Here is a 17,750-nt window from a genome sequence, read left to right on the forward strand (position 1 = left end):
GTTTCAGCAGTGACCCTATAGCCGATGGGGATCAGGGCTTCATCTTGTGGTATTGTTCAGTGCAGCATTTCTTTTATGATAGAGACCAGATCTCTTTTTTTTTTTTTTTTTTTTTCTCCCGAGGCAAATGCACTTTTAATTTTGAATACATTTTGATTTCCACTGAAGTTTTTGTGATCCTTGTTCTAAAAATGAACAAAACCTTGAAAAGATTGATAAAAGTGTGGTTTTATTTGAAAAAAAGGCTTCACGATGACCACAATATGCTAGGTCTACATGGTGATGATCCTTGGTGGTCTTTACACCACTCGAGAAGGTAAGTTGGCCAGAGGTAGCATTGTGACTAACTTTAGAAACGTTGGTTCTTGTTTGAAGTAAATTTCATATAACACGTGATACTTCCATTAAAGAAGGTTGTCCCTCCATTAGAATTTATCCCCTAGCTACAGGATGGCAGCCATATATACAGAGTATTACTAGTATGCTGGACTATACCCTCTAACTACTGGACATATAACTAAATTGGAGATGGGGAACCATCGTCCCTCCAACTGTTGCAAAACTACAATTCCCATCATGCCTGGACAGCCAAAGCTTTGGCTGTCCAGGCATGATGAGAATTGTAGGTTTGCAGGAGCTGAAGATCCAAAGGTTCTCATAGTTGTCCACCTATGGCACTGACGGAAACAAGCGAGCATCCATTTTGACCACCACCCTGTTCTACTTCCCCTTCACCACCGTCTTGAATGAGATGGAAATAAGGAGAGGCCTGTCAGTCCAGCTGAGCCAGAGGGACAGAAGCCAGCAGAGAGGTGGACTACTTGAAAATCTGCTTTCCAAGTGGCCACACTTTTTTCCAGGAAATCGTGAACTACTTTTTCTACACAGAACAAATTGGCTGACGCTGTTTTGGTTTCGTACTGTAGTTTCGCTTATCTCTACTAGTAGTAAATGAGACCAGGATGGGGAACGGGCCATTGCCGGTACTTTCAGTCAATGTCTTGGCAGCCGAGGAAGCATTAGTAGCTCTCAGACATTGATAAAAGGGCTGGGTTTAACACACTGCCATGATAGATCTGGAGGATGAGTCTCCTGTGTGTGATCACAACGCGATTTGTTTTCCTGCAATAAATTGGAGAGCCGTCTGCCAAAAAGTAAATGGTCTCGCTAGGAAACTTGCCCGCCGGGGAAGAACGTACAATTGGGAATTGTGGAGGGATTGTACACGTTACCAGGAAGCTTCGTGTTGTAATAGACAATCTCTGTGTAAAGTGTAAACCGAGTCTTGCCACAACAAGTAAAGTTTATTGCTAAATACCCCGTGTATAATCTGTATTTTTATTTGTATACCACACCTGCACAGCCATGGTGGAGTGTATGATAGTTCCATGATGTTGGTAAGTATGTCATAGATCGGGGATGGAGGAACTAAAACTAAAATTCCCATCATGCCTGGACAGCCAAAGCCGATGGTAATTGTAGTTTTGCGACAGCTGGAAGGCAGAAGATTCCCCATCTCTGTCATAAATATTTAAATATGCAAAAAGAAGAGCCCGTGGAGATTCATTTAAGAGTCTCGAAATACAGGACTAGCCAGATATCCCTCCGGGAAGGACCCAGCCATGGGGATGGCTCCTGTAGGGAAACCACCAAAACCACCATATTAGGTGGCCATATAAGTCGATGTAATGACAAGGGAAAAACCAAGGCCAGGTATCCATCCACATACAGCTGTTTCGGGGTGTTGCTCTTCATCAGTGTGGAGCAGGATTCTGGCTAGGTGGGAGCAATGCCTAGTCTCTTTATAGATATATAAAAGCTGTGTACCTCATCTCCCGTGCCAGGGATATTCAAAGTGGGAAGTGGACTTAAATATCTCTTTGACTAACCAACAACTGGATAGACTAGCAATTCACACATAAATCTTCAATCGCCAGTAGAGGCAGAATATAAAGTGTTGGTGAGGTGGTATTATGTACCCTCTAGACCACACAAAATCTTCCCGGAGGTGTCTCCTCCCCACCCTCACCCTCTCATTGCTGGTGCTGCAGGGCCGCAGAGGGTACAATGCTCCATGGTTTCTGGTCTTGTCTGGTTCTATGCCTTTACCGCATTACCAAATTCCAAATACTCCTGGCTTTTTTTTTTCCACTGCACTTTTCAGACATCACTACTAAAGTATAAAAAAATTCTTTACTAAAATTCTTAGTTAACGCAGCTAGAGCCTGCATCCCAGCGTACTGGAAATCCAGGATCCCATCCCACCTACTGTGGGACACTGGATTCGTAAGGTAGAGACCATAAAGAGGATGGAGGAGCTGACGACATCACTCCAGGAACGGACGTAGACATTTGCCTCTACTTGGACAGCTTGGACTGTCTTTGAAAGCTCCACCGAGTACAAACAGTTGCTTACAATTTAGGGGCGGGCTTGAAAGAGTGTACGCGGTCTAGGTGGTTCCTCCCTCACCTACCCACCTTTTTTTTTTTCTTCTTCTTCTTTCCTCTCCCTTGTCTTTTTTTTTTTTCTTTCTTTTCTCCTGCTTCTTGCCTTCTACCCTTTTTCCCTCTCCCTATACACTCTTCCTTCGTTTTTTTATTAAAGTATTGTATTGCCCCCCAAAGGGTATACAAATCACCTATATAGACTTATTACGGGAAATGGACATATAGTGCTTTTTTTCCCTGCACTTACTACTACATCAAGGCTTCACTTCCTGGATAACATGGTGATGTCACGACCCGACTCCCAGAGCTGTGCGGGCTGTGGCTGGAGAGGATGATGGCAGGGGGATGCTCAGTGTCCCTCCAGTGCCCTGTGTCCAGTGTCCCCCTGCCATCATCCTCTCCAGCAGCCACAGCCGCACAGCTCTGGGTGTCGGGTCGTGACATCACCATGTTATCCAGGAAGTGAAGCCTTGATGCAGTAGTAAGTGCAGAGAAAAAAAGCGCTTTATAAGCATTTCCCGTAATAAGTGTATATTGGTGATTTGTATAACTTTTGGGGGGCAATATAATACTTTAAAAAAAACGAAGAAAGAGTGTAGAGGGAGAGGGAAAAAGGGTAGAAGGTAAGAAGCAGAAGGAGAAAATAAAGAAAAAAAGACAAGGGAGAGGAAAGAAGAAGAAAAAAAAAAGGTGGTGATAACCAAAGAGATTTATCTGACAGTTGTTGAAGCAAAAGCCAGGAATGGATTTGAAAAGGGAAGAAATCTCAGTCTTTCCTTTATGACTTGTTCTTTGCTTATAGTCTGTTTCTGGCTTTGGCTTCAAAAATCTGTCAGATAAATCTCTCTGTGTAAAAGCAACCTAAGGGCCCTAATTACACACACAGATATCTGACAGAATTTTTCAGCCAAAGCCAAGAACAGACTATTAACAGAGAACAGGTCGTAAAGGAAAGACTGAGATTTCTCTTCTTTTCAAATCCATTTCTGGCTTTGGCTGAAAAAATCTGTCAGATAATTTGTCAAATGTTTTGGTGTAATAGGGCCCTAAGTCTTGCGACAGCTGAAGGGCCAGGAGCGTGACACCCCTGTCTTAGAAGTATTTACAATGCCACTTTTTCTTAGCGTGACTTCACACACAGCAGGTTTGTCGCATAGTTTGTGCCACTGAACCATTGCTGTGAATGGGGTTCCATCCATGTACAGAACCCATTCAGATAAATGTACTTTTTGTGAATATATCCAACTGGTGTCCATACACATTAGGTAAATGTCAGCCAGACCTGGTTATTTTGGGGCCTACCACCTAATGCAGTGTTCCCCAACCTGTGCCGGCTGTTGCAAAACTACAGTTCCCATCGTGCCCTGATGAAATGTGCATGCTGACTCTACTGCTGCCATATGTCGGAGATGGGTAGTATTGGACATATTGGGTTTGTATTGAACACAGGCATGCTTCACATGAACCTATAGAAACCAGGATCATTGCAGTAGATCAATACTCCACTGCTACCCAGCACTAGAGATTAGAGTGACTGTAGCTGAAGAAGTTGGATGTGGCCCTCTGGAAAACATGGAGACAGCCTATGGCCTATGGCTGTATCCATGTTTTCCTGGACTTCCTAGGGCTGCATCCAACTTCATCAGCTAACGGTATTCGAATGCTGAACGATCAGACTGGAGCATGCTTGAGTCCCACCCTCTCTACTGAGCACCATTTGGCAGCCTACCTAGAAATCAATGGGAATTTGGAGGAGAAATTTTTTTTTTAACAATTCCTGTATTTTATCTTTTACAAACCACATTGATTTATTTTCAAGTTGCATAAAAAAAATTGGCTGATTTATCACAGTGTGTATAAGGATTTGGGGGGAGATTTATCAAACATGGTGGGAAGTGAAACTGGCTCAGTTGCCCCTAGCAACCAATCGGATTCCACCTTTCATTTTTCCAAAGAGTCTGTGAGAATGAAAGGTGAAATCTGATTGGTTGCTAGGGGCTTTGGCTGTACAGGCATGATGGGAATTGTAGTTTTACAACAGCTGGAGGGCCAAAGATTCCCCATCCCTGGTTTATAGCACATACCATCAGTCTGTGTGAACAAAGCTTTAGAGGACCCCTATGCAATTCAATGGCACCACATGGTAAAGGGGTGGGGAACCTGTGGCTCTCCAGCTGTTGCAAAACTACAATCCCCACCATGCCTGGGCAGCTAAAGCTTTGGCCATCCAAGTATAATGGGAATTGTAGGTTTACAACAGCTGGAGGGCGGCAGGTTCCCCATGCTTGATGTAGTATCCCAGCATTCCCTGCGTCCAGGTTTTCCAGCTGTTGTAAAAACTACATTTCCCATCTTGCCCTAAGAGCATGGCCACACCTGTTGCCTAAATCAGGGATAGGGAACCTTTAGTCTTCCAGCTGTTGCAGAACTACAATTCCCATCATGCCTGGACATCCAAAGCCGAAGGCATGATGGGAATTGTAGTTCTGCAACAGCTGAAGGGCCTAAGGTTCCCCATCATTGGCCTAAACGTTTGTATATTGGGCATAGGGGCCAATGGACACATTTTATTCTGAGAAATATACAATTTTGTACAGTTTTAGAAACTGTTCACACTCTGAATACATAAGGCGCTCAGACACAGTCATGTTTCCAGCCTGTACAGACAATCAATCACCTCAACTTTTATTACAGGCAAAAATACTAATCATTAATCTTATTGCTTTCAGTTCCACATTTATTTAGTGACAACTAGGGCTGCTGAAAGGCCAAAAAAAAAAAAAAAAAAAAAAAGACACCGCATCTTACGCGGTGCACGCCTCGTTCTGGAATGTGAATGTCTTGATTATTTCTCAATTTCCTGTTTGCGTTCCAAGCCTCGTGATGGCGCGGTGGAGCCGTAAGTGGGAGATGTCGTGATGCGGCGTGGCGGGATTGTCAATTTTACCTCAGCGCTGAGGATTTAGAAAGATGAGCAAATCAAAGGACGCTGCGGGTAAGTGAGCCGCCTGTACGTCTCCTGTATACTGTACAATAGAGAGAGGGATATAGATTAACCCATTGTCATCTGTAACACTTCACGGCTGTGTGAGCTGGACATTTCATCTATGTAGACTGGTGCAGAGGAGTCATGACGTTACCCATAGCAACCTGCCAGATTCTGCCCTCTGGAGAATGCAAGTCCTCTTATTGGTTGCCATGGGTAACGCCCCCCCAGTAACTGACATATAGGGCTCATATATGAACTGGTCGCCTTGTGTGATTAACCCCTTAAGGACCGGGCCAATTGTCACTTTTGCGCTTTCGTTTTTTTCCTCCTCGCCCGAAACCCCCAAAATATCATTTATGGGGTAAATCTGGGTCAAAAAATGTGATTCCGCAAATTTTGGGGTGGTTCCATGTTTACATAATGCACTTTACGGTAACACTGGCTTTTTTTCTTTATTCTATAGGTCAGTCTGAACACAGCCATATGCATGTTTACTAGGTTTTCTAACGTTTTACTATTTTTATTAGGGGTAAAACTTTTTTTTTTTTTTTTAGCAAATAGTTGTGTTTAAAATGGCCCGATTATAACTCTTATAGCGCTTTTATATTTTCACCTACGGGGGTGTCATTTTTTAGCGTCATGATCTCTTGTTTTTATTAGTAACATTTTTTTCTAGATCAGGCGTATTGATCACTTATTATTTTTTTTATACATAAAAAGTAATTTAAAAAAAGCAATCCCTGTGTTTTTTTTTTTTTTTTTTAACCGGTTTTTAGTTCACGCAGTTCGCCGTGCAGGAACAATATTGTTTTATTTTAATAGATCGGACGATTACGCACGCTAGGTTATATTATATGTAAATTAACTTTATTATTTTTATGTGGTTTATGTATAAAATGGGAAGGGGGGGATTTTTACTTTTATTGGGGGAGGGGCTTTGGACATTTTTAAAAACTTTTATTGATTTTTTTTTTTTTTTTTTTTACGCTTTTTAAGTCCCCTTAGGGTACTTTTACATTACTAAATTAGATTGAATATACTGATCACTGCTATGCCGTAGCATAGCAGGGATCAGTGTAATCTGCGATTTTCTGATAGAGCCTGCCTGTGGCCTGTGGCAGATCAGAAGATCGGACTGCACAGAGGTAAGGAGTAGACCTCTGGCAGTCAGTGTCTTCGGGGTCCCGATTTGGTAAGTGGCCGGAGATGCTTTGGTCACTTACACTTAAATGGTCGTGGCGTTTAGGGGTTAATGGCGGGCGGCTGTGAGATGGCGGTCATCCTCCATTGAGGGTGAGGGCCTGGCTGCAGATATCAGCCAGTCTTTACCCGCTATGGGGCGAGCTCAGCTCGTGAGCCCGCTCCATAGCTCGGGACCGCGGCAGGGCGTACATTTACGTCCTTCTGCCTTAAGGCCCAGGCTGCAGGGGCGTAAATGTACGCCCATGGTCCTTAAGGAGTTAAAAGATTTGTAAAAGTGGAAAAATAAGACGTCAAGCCCTCTTCAGTGTATACTTTCCTCCATACCTTGCCTTAGAATGGACATCATGAATGTGGCCGCAGCAATGAGATGTACCTCCATAGAGATGCAACACATTCTGCCTGTGGTAGTAGCCATATATATGAACTAGAGATGAGCACACTGGGGTTCTCCTGATCCTGAACGCTCTGCATTTGATTACCGGTGGCTAAAAGAGTTGGATGCAGCCCTAAGCTTGTCTGGAAAACATGGGTACAGCCATAGGTTACATGCAATTTCTTCAGCCATCGGTAATCATACGCAAAGTGTCCAGGACCCCAGCGTGCTTAAGGTTCGCTCATCTCTAATGAGAACCCAAGAACTTACCTTCTCTTTTCCTACAGCCAACAGTCTTATCCTGAAGTATCTGAATGACCAGAACAGACCGTACAGCACTCAGGATGTGTTCAGCAACCTGCAGAGGGAACATGGCCTTGGTAAAACTGTAAGTAATAGAATGGTCATGCTCTACACTTGCATGGATGGAGTTGAGGGCATGCTCTTTAGTTACGTTTGTAGCACGCACTAGCTCAGGGATGGGGAACCTTCAGCCCTCCAGCTGTTGCAAAACTACAATTCCCATCATGCCTGGCCAGTCTTTGGCTGTCAAGGCATGATGGGAATTGTAGTTTTGCAACAGCTGGAGGGCCAAAGGTTTACCATCCCTGCCCTAGCTGTTATGCATGTTGTGTGGAAAGTTCTGCAGCCCCTTCATACAGCTGATTGATAGGGGCCAGGAGTGCAACCCGGAGCAGACTTTTTTTTTTTCTTTTTTTTTTTAATTCCCCTGTATTGGAGAACACAATCTGCTGTAATTTTATTTATTTTTTTTTTATAAATTGCTTACCTATACTACCTTTACAGAGCTGAAAGAGATACTCTTGGTTTCCATTGGGTTAATGGTGGCTGTGTTCTGCCTAAGCACCTTTCCTGGCAAACATAACAGCACATACATACACACCTATTGTCAGCGCTGCTTTGTGATCTGCTGTGTTGCTAAACATTGTCCTTTATCCGGGGCTGACTGTGAAACTTGCCTCGCTTTCCAACTGCTGTGGTATCTTCAGGCGACAGCACCGCCTCCTCCAGAATGATTGACGACAGGCGGCCTAAAGATACAGCAGCGGTCGGAGAGCGAGGTGGGAGCCGACAGTGTCACAGACCTGGGTAAAGGACATTTTTTTTTTTAGCAACATTATGTATCACAGAGCAACACTGAAGGTATGGATATCCATGCTGACTGTTTCCCTTCAAAGGAAACTCTATATAATAAATAACTCTACTTGTAACCCCTTGTTCTGTCTATAGGTTTAGAAACCCATGGACGAAGTACATTTCCATCTTACATACTCACATGACTGTTTCATTATGTTTTGCTACCCCAGGCCGTTGTTAAAGCAATGGAGCTACTCGCCCAGCAAGGAAAAATCAAGGAAAAGGTTTACGGCAAGCAGAAAATCTACTTTGTGGATCAGGTGAGCGGAAGTGTCTCCTCTTGTAGATCATGCCATTGGTTTATCCTGCAGGCCATAGCGTAATTCCTTTGGTTTTTGGATGTGTAGGACCAGTTTCCAAATGTGAGTGACACAGAGCTCAAGAGTCTGGACAACCAGATCGCAGAACTGTCCAGTAAGGTGCAGAGCGTCCAGCAGAGCTGCAGGCAGCTGGAGACAGGTTTGTGGTTACCTGCTGGTTATTTGTGAAGATCGTCACAGTCTTGTCCTATACCATGACCTGACATGAACCCTGCCACCTCACCCTTTACTCTTCATGTATCTATATGAATGATGACAGTCTTTCTCTCCTGGGGTGCAGGCGGTACACCTGTGTGGAGGCCACCCTGTCTTCCGTCTCACACACTCTTGCATACGTTTCCCTGCTGATTCTATAAATCATTGAGCATCCGAGCTCCCAAACCCCCCACCAATTAAGACTTGTCCCTATGACTTGTCAAAAGTTTTTTTATACGACACGTTAAAGGGGTACTCCAGCGTGGGGGCACTTTTGTGCTGGGACCGGGGACGAGGTGGCCGAGGGAAAAGACGTCCACTCACCTCCCCGGTTCCAGCGGCGGGTCCTGCATTGCGGCGCTCCGGTGCCCGATTCCCGTCCGCTTCCAGGTGTCTGATGCGGGCCCGAGACGTGACGTCTCAGGTCCGCTCAGCCAGTCAGTGAAGGAGGTGGGATCCCGCCTCCTTCACTGAGTGGCTGAGCGGACCTGACACGTGACGTCTCGGGTCCGCGTCAGAGACCCGGAAACGGCCGGGCACCAGAGCGCCGCGATGCGGGACCTGCCTCTGGAACCGGGGAGGTGAGTGGACGTCTTTTCCCTCGGCCACCTCGTCCCCAGTCCCAGCGCAAAAGTGCCCCCATGCTGGAGTACCCCTTTAAGAACTTGGCAGAATATGCTGACCAGTGCAGTATACAATAACAGGCTCAGTTTGAGACAGGTTTATTGCAAACGTCTGCCGTTCCTCCTCTGCACATATTACTGTTTGCATTAATGTGAAAATGTCGCCTTACATAGAGCTGAAAGATCTGAACAGCTCCATGACCACCGAGGAGATGGAGAAAGAGATCGAGGAATTAAAGAAGGAATGTAACAGACACCAGGATAAGCTGAAGAAGATTAAAACTACAACTAACCATGTCACCCCGGAGGAGAAAGAGAAGGTACAATGTTCGGTTTGCAAACTGTACATTGGTTGCTATCATTATATTTGTCCATTACAAACATGGCAAATAAAGATGGCTGTTCACTTAAAGGGGTATTTTGGTGAAAATCTATTTCTTTCAAATCAACTGGTTTCAGAAAGTTATATAGGTTTGTAATTTACTTCTATTTGAAAATCTCATGTCTTCCAGTACTTATCAGCTGCTGTATGTCCTGAAGGAAGAGGTTTATTCTCTCCAGTCTGACACAGAGCTCTCTGTTGCAACCTATTTCCATGTCAGGAACTGTCCAGAGCAGTAGCAAATCCACGTAGAAAACCTCTCCTGCTCTGGACAGTTCCTGACATGGACAGAGGTGGCAGCAGAGAGCACTGTGTCAGACTGGAAAGAATACACCACTTCCTGCAGGACATACAGCAGATCATAAGTACTAGTAGACTTGAATTTCCTTGTTCCTGTCAGTTCGTGTCACAGACAGAGGTGGCAGCAGAGAGCACTGTGTCAGACTGGAAATAATACACCATTTTCTGCAGGACATACAGCAGCTGATAAGTACTGGAAATAAAGGAAAATCCAGACACTCACCAAGTTCTTAGTGTTTTTTTAATTAAAGTGTCACATCATATGGGTACAAACAGGAGGACGCAGCGTTTCAGCTCCTGGAGGCCTGATGAAGGCCACGAGCCGAAATGCTGTGTCCTCCTGTTTGTACCTGTATGATGTGACTCTTTAATAAAAGAACATTAACTTGGTGAGTGCCGGGATTTTCCTTGACTACTTGCTGGTACTGTTTCCGACCACGAGCACCACCCCATTACAGAGTGCCGTTTTACACCAATACTGATAAATACTGGAAGACTGGACATTTTTAAATAGAAGTAAATTACAAATCTATATAACTTTCTGACACCAGTTGATTTGAAAGAAAAAAGATTTTTGCCGGAGTACCCTTTTAAATAGCTTTCAGTCAAATCATTGTTTGGCCACAACATTTCCCCTGCACACCCAAGAGAGAGGGAGACCAGCCGCTGCCAAAAACATCTGTCGGCATCTATTTTCCCTGGAAAACAAGGGATCTTCCGTTTTGAAATATAACATGTTTAAGGGGGTACTCCGGCAAAAAGAAATTATCCAGAGCATGGGGATTTGCTACTACTCTGGACAGTTCCTGACATGGATAGAGGTGGCAGCAGAGAGCACTCTGTCACACTGGAAAGAATACACCACTTCCTGCAGGACATACAGCAGCTGATAAGTACTGGAAAACTTGAGAATTTTAAATAGAAGTAAATTCCAAATTGATATTGATATATAACTTTCTGTCACCACTTGGTTTGAGTTCTCCTTTTGTCGGAGACAGAATGCCCTCATCCCCTGCAATAGATTGTCAGCAGAGTCCCCTAAAATAGGACATGACCACACCATAAGAGTCTAAATCTAAAAGCAAGTTGTAGGCTGCATATCGGGGTCTGAGTAGATATGACGACTGCACGCTGAAGCTTTATAACCGCTAATATATGGAGAAATAATATGCATAGCCTTTACAACTATTGACACTCCAACCAAACAGATTGCCGTTACACAGATCACTGGTTGCAGGGCTTAGTTTAACATCCTTTATATGTTTTACGTAATGTCTTTTACCTGGTGCTTTTCCTGTAGGTGTACAGTGAGCGGAAACTATACTGTAAAGAATGGAGAAAGAGGAAACGCATGGTGAGTGTGTCTGCCTGCTAGGACCCGGACTATATGTATACATGTGAGATCAGCTTGCTGGCTTTATACACTATGTAATGTTAAGGGAGTTCAGATGTCACTTCACTAAAGTGCCTGTGTCTTACAGCCTGCAAACAGGGAGGCCTGACAGTGTCAGACAGCCTAAGGGTCCTATTACATGGGCCAATGGGGGCCCGATAATAACTGTAAATGAGCGCAGATAGGCGCTCGTTTACTGGGCCTATTACACGGCCCGATAATCGTTTAACAAAGGCTGCAGGGACATTGTTACTGATGTTCTTGCAGCTCTTGCTTATACTTTATACATTACCTGTCCATGCTGCAGGGCTCCTCTTGCGCTCTGCTTCTCCCCGGGTCCCATGCGCTCCAGCTTCAGAGCGGCCTGTCTCAGCTGACTGGCCGCTCAGCCAATCACTGGCTGCGGCAGTGCCGGCCAGTGATTGGCTGAGCAGCCTGTCAGCTCAGACAGGCCGCTCTGAAGCTGCAGCGTGCGGGATATGGGGAGAAGTAGAGTGCAAGAGTAGCCCTGCAGCATGGACAGGTAATGCAAGCACTTTGCATATCGTCAGCCACCGGACGCACATCGCTAGTACGCCTAGTAATGCGCAGTTGGCGCCTGACAATTATAGGCCCAAACCTATATCATCGATCAGCCGATGATCGTTGTCATCGGCTGATCGTTGTGTTTATTACACGGAGCGATAATCGGCCAGATAGGGCTGATTATCGTTCCATGTAATAGTACCCTAAGTGCTTCCCTAATGTTCAGGCAGAGTGATGATGGAGCAATGTGCTCAACCTCAGGGTGAACTGTGCAGCTACTGATAGCTTCATAGTCACCTTCCATTCTCTGCTGGACACCGATCTGTGAGATCAGTGCGGGGGAGGAGAGGAATCTGGTTGTGATTTGTGGTGCATCTCCTTCTGATTCCTACATGTAGGAGTCCCATGGGAGCTTAAGGTCCTGCTGCACCTTCCATGATGTCACAGTCATATGATTAGTCACATGACTGTGAGGAATGTACCCTCACAGATACAGATACTGTAGGTAGGGGTAATCTGTACAAAAAAAATTTATGTATATGTCTCTGTATGTAGCAGAGCTGTTTGTGTATGGGGATGAAGCAAAGGTTTGTGTTTATATATGGGTGGGTTTATACTGAGGAATGAGAGGAATGAGGTGTCTATGGAGGCGGCGGAAAGGTGCGCGGCCGTGCGCGCGGACAGACAGAGCAATTCCACGGACATTATCAGCGAGAATTCCTCAGTATGAACCCACCCTATGTGTGTATGTTTACATAGCAGAGCTGTTTGTGTATGTGTAGCGCCCTAATGGTCTGTATGTAGCAGAGGGTTGTGGGGTTTTGGTGTAACGTATGGTCATGAAGAGTGTTAAAGGGACCCTGTCATTTCAATGAAGTTCACTAGACCACCAGGGAAGTTTAATTAGCATGAAATATTTTTTTTTCTCCTGTTTTAAGTAGGTTAAACCAGGGGGGCTTCTTACAAAGTGAAACAATACGGTGTAAGGCATTTTATAGTAAAAGTAGCAGTGACTTTTTTTGGGTACATTTACACTGAGTTTTTGCAGTCCCTTTAACGTTTACGTTTTAGGGGAAGAAAAAACAGATGTAACGTTGTGCCATCTGTTGGGATACGCTTTTTTGCGTTGACTTCTATAGTCTTCTTTTATCTTCTATTATCTCCTGCAACTACTGCTGTTTGTTCTCAATCCCCGTTGGTTTCTGTGATGGGTCATCCCTGCGGGAACTGCCCAGAGAGCACAGCTCCAGCCAGTGATTGGGTGAGAAGGCAGTTCCCTCATATCACAGGAAGTGGCAGAGACTGGGAACCATCGGAACACATAAGGGAATAGAAGCCTTTAAGAGACTCCCCTTCAATCCACCTTATCCTGACAAACCATTTTTAGGACAATCATGTGGATATGCTGTCAGTTCCTTTTGGTAACTATTGTCTTTATTTTCTAGGCTACAGATATTTTTGATGCCATCCTTGAAGGCTACCCCAAAAGCAAGAAACACTTCTTTGTAAGTAATTCTAGGTTATCTTCAGAACTGGTATATTTGGTGCTAAATGATCCCAAGGGTTTTTCTTTTTCTTGAGAGGACCTTAAAGGGTCACTGTCGTTTACATTTTTTTTTGCGGAAATCAATAGTATAAGTGATTTTAAGAAACTTTGTGATTGGGTTTATTAGCGGAAAAATGCATTTTTATCATGAGAAAGCAGTTTGAAGCTCTCCCCCCTGTCTTCATGGTTTTCTATGGAGAGGGAAGAGGTGGAGGGAGATGAGGCTTTAAAGGGAACCTGTCACCATAAAAATGCTACCTAAGCTATGGGCATCATGTTATAGAGCAGGAAGAGCTGAACGGATTGATATATATCTTTATAGGAAGAGATTCAGTATAACTTGTAATTTATTGATTGAAATCTCTGATGTTTCCATGCTAAAGAGTCCAGTCCATTGAGTGACTCCGCCCACTGGACTCCTTACCATAGAATGAGCAGGGATTTCACTCAACATGTTGCAAGTTATACAGAATCTTTTCCCATTAAGATATATATCAATCTGTTTAGCTCTTCCATGATTAGATAGCATTGTCTTAGTGATGGGTTCTCTTTAATAACTATAAGTTAATGTATAATCAGTTTGCTGTAGACGTTTTGTGCATATTACTATTTCGTGTTCTCCCTGGAAACTTACAGGAAGAAGTCGGGGTTGAAACAGATGAAGAACACAATGTGACTGTACCAGATATCTGACCATCCTCCCAGAACAGTGTATCCTGAAAAGAAACACTATACTTTGTACATAGCAATTCTTCTTTCATGAGGAGCAACAAGGAACTTTTACAGGAAGATGTATTGTGCTGTCTTCTAGTAAGAGTCTTTCTTACCCATAGCAACCAATCCCAGCTCAGCTTTCATTTTACCAGAACAATATGAGAAATGGAAGCCGAGCTGTGATTGGTTACAGTGGGCAACAGCGAGACCCTTATCATAAGTCTGTTTAATACAACTCCCCCCTAAAGAGCTATAAATTACCTGTGGACCAAAACCAATAGGCACTTCTACTGAACGGTTCTAACAAGCCGCATACCCAGTATACTGCTCGCTGTGCGGCGGAGCTGCGGCACAGCTTAATGTAAGTGAATGGAAGTTCTGGGACCAAGGGGTCGGACTCCCATGATCATAAAATAGTGATTTGCTATCTTTGTGAGGTGGTAATACAGCTTTAACATGTGCTAAGTTTTGTATTCAGTGAGCCTGAAGACAGTCCAGCACATGTCTGCATTACTGTCTCCCCTGTTTCCTGCCATATAATCTCTGTTTTCTGAAAAGGGAAGCAAAACAATAGATAGAGAAGCAATTTGTCTGCTGTATAAATCTGACTGACTCACTTTCTACTAGGTCTCCCATAGCTTTAGAACATCCATCATTGCTCCTAGATTGTAACGGAAGCGGAGCTTGGGGTAGAAATAGACTGCTGCAACTTTGTTTGTCCTAGACTTACCACTACAGCTTTAGCTTTTGTTTGATAAGTTTTGGAAAAGTATTAGACAGCCATATCACCTGCTTCTTTAATAACATTTCAGGTGAGTGTGCATGTCAAGACAGAAGAGAAGTAAACCTACTACTTTTTATAGTATCCAACAAGTAACATGAAGATGAGGCATTCACCACTGCCTTTTCTTTATAAAGGATAACAACTCTTCATTCACATGAATGTAGGTATATAGACACGCATGAGTAAACCTACTACTTTTCCTTTGATGGCTGACAGTGTGCTATGTTTAAATATGACAGAAACTTGAGCATGGTCTAGTCAGGCATTTGAATACCAGTGGCTGAGGAAGGTAGATGCAGCCCAAGAGAGTCCTGTGAAACACAGATACAGTCTGCGGCTATGTTCACACTACGTAAGTTCCGCAGAAATTCCTGCGGTACTTACGTAGTGCTGCAGGCTGAGGAAATTCCGGACGGAGTGTATACACTCCACCCGGGAATCCTAGCGGCGCTAAACTAACATGTCTGTTTTCTGCGGCTGCAGTGAATAGCAGCCACAGAAAATCCTGTGAATTCACACAATGGAGCGCGCGGCTCCGGCCACACGCTTGTGTGCTGTGGGAAGTTCTGATGCGGGCGTGCATGGATGCACCCACATCAGCACTCAGCGGCACTAAAGATCATCTGGCCGGTACTGCAGTTCCGGCCGGTCTCATACTACATGTGAACATAGCCTCTGGGTGTATCCATGTTTTCCTAGACTCGCTAGGGCTGAATCCAACTTCTTGAGCAACTAGTATTGAAATGCCGGACTAGAGCATACTCACGTTGTGCTCATCTCTATATGTCTATAATATTACTGTGAGACAGAACCAACAAACTCTTGACATGTCATTACCTGCCATGTTTTCATTGGGATTCAGGTGCTGTAGTTTGTAAAAACATTTGACATGTCAGAGATGTATTCAAAAGTTTTGATCAGTCGGGGTCTGTGTGCGTACTGAGCGAGAGTGGACATGCTGCAGCGTGGTCCTCTCCCTGCTTATTCTCCCAATCGGTACAGGTCTGAACGCTCAGACCCTGACTGATCAAAACTTTTGACAATGAAACATTAAAAGTTTCTACAAATGACAGTGACACTTAAAAAAAAAAAAAACATGATGCTTAAAGAGATTGTCCTGCAATTACAAGTTATCTCCCATGATGCTTAGATCTATCTAATTGCAAAACATCTGATGGCTGGGAACCCCAAAATTATAAGAACGGGGACACAAATCTTCCATGGAAAATGAGCAGCAGAGATGGCTGCAGCATTAATTCACTATAGAGGTTATTGGGATGAGCTGCCATAAAAAAAAATCTAGGGTGCACACTAAAGATGAGCGAATCTCTAGTGCACATGCATCTGCTGCTCAGTTCTCACAGAAGACTTGGATCCCCATTGTCAAGATCTCAGTGGATTCCGGCAATCAGACACCTGCAATCATTTTGTTATTCCCTAGAAAACGGATAGGTAACAACTTGTAATCATAGGACAACCTAATTTTACTTTATTGCACCTATTGCTTGTAATCTATAATCGTCAAGTCCCAAGCCATTGCTGCTTTGCAGTCTGGATGAGGTTCCTATCCAACAGGGGGCTGCAAATGGAGGAGCATATGACCTTACACCTTATCTAGAAGTGGTTTGGCCTGAGTGAAATGACCTTATGTCAGGTCTATCTCTGTATATATGACATCTTTGTATATGAATAAGTTTGTAAATTTAATTTACTGTTAGAATTAAAGAATATTGACACTTATGTTTTATTGTGTGCTATTTACTATAAAGCTATGCATTGTTTTTTTCTAGAAATGACGGAATCAATGGTATCTGGATAAAAGGTCACAAATTTAATTATAAATCAGCTGTACAAAGAGCATTCCAAAAGAAATAAATATAAAAAGAACAGATACCAGTAGATTTAGCTTCATTAAACAGTTGTAACCCAGAAGGAAATCACAAATTCTGAAAGATATCGCAAACTGCAAGATGTCTGGCCCTGAGCGATTTCTGCCGTCTCGTACACCAAAACTATATAAACTGATGATGTAAAGGTAAGCGTTTTGTTCTGCGTTGTGTTTCAGCAGTATTATATACAGGGCACTGGAGTATTTGTCATAGTAATTCTCTGCAGATCAGCATGCTGATGCCATTAGATGAGCGAATTTACAGTAATGACGAAGCAAAGCGCTTTATCTCTGAAATCCACTCATCAGTCGACTGTTTTCTAACTGAGTGCCGCTCCTGGGAAAAGCTGGATCCAGTCCTGAGAAATTTCTCCCACTCCTGCCAGTCATATCCTTAGCAGTCGCACAAACCTTAACTTACTGTAAGTTTGCTCATATCTAGTTGCCGTCAATACGTTCAATGTCAGATGCACGTGCACTATTCTAATAGGGTTTATGCATGAAACTAGATGGACTTGTATACATTGCAATCGGATCTTCTAGCATCTACTGCAATTGTGACTGATCTGCAGCAAGAACCATTGTGACCTGTATCCTTGAAGGCAGGGGTAGAGAACCTTGGCTCTCCAGCTGTTGCAAAACTAAAACTGCCATCATGCTAAAGCTTTGGCTGTCCAGGCACGATGGGAGTTGTACTTTTGCAACAGCTGGAGAGCCAAGGTTCCCTACTCCTGCTTTACAGTCTTAGGGTACTATTACAGCCGATGATCGTTGTGCTTCTTACACGGAGCGATAATCGGGCAGATTTTCGTTTCGTGTAAGAAACAACGATCATTGGCTGATCGTTGATATAGGTTAGAACCTATAATTGGCGGGCGCAGACCGCGCATCGCTACGTGTAATGGCGGT

The 17,750-nt window shown here is 43.8% G+C and overlaps 1 protein-coding gene across 3 annotated transcripts; it reads left to right on the plus strand.

Moving 5' to 3' along the window:
* The first annotated feature begins 5,249 nt into the window (after positions 1–5,249).
* On the plus strand, positions 5,250–17,009 carry PSMC3IP (PSMC3 interacting protein). Of its 3 annotated transcripts, none has more exons than XM_069953807.1 (9): positions 5,250–5,443; positions 7,301–7,401; positions 8,342–8,431; positions 8,519–8,630; positions 9,484–9,629; positions 11,292–11,345; positions 13,355–13,414; positions 14,092–14,193; positions 14,982–15,400. In XM_069953807.1, the coding sequence occupies exons 1-8, from the start codon at positions 5,419–5,421 to the stop codon at positions 14,146–14,148; spliced, it is 645 nt and encodes a 214-aa protein (XP_069809908.1). In that variant the 5' UTR covers positions 5,250–5,418; the 3' UTR covers positions 14,149–14,193; positions 14,982–15,400. The 3 variants fall into 3 exon arrangements, 2 of the variants coding, with proteins under 2 accessions (XP_069809908.1, XP_069809907.1); XR_011359857.1 differs by adding an exon at positions 16,744–17,009 and having other exon boundaries at positions 5,251–5,443; positions 14,092–15,113; XM_069953806.1 differs by having other exon boundaries at positions 5,251–5,443; positions 14,092–15,400.
* The last annotated feature ends 741 nt before the right edge of the window (positions 17,010–17,750 follow it).

The sequence above is a fragment of the Dendropsophus ebraccatus genome, chromosome 14, assembly GCF_027789765.1.
Source record: "Dendropsophus ebraccatus isolate aDenEbr1 chromosome 14, aDenEbr1.pat, whole genome shotgun sequence".
NCBI lineage: Eukaryota > Metazoa > Chordata > Amphibia > Anura > Hylidae > Dendropsophus > Dendropsophus ebraccatus.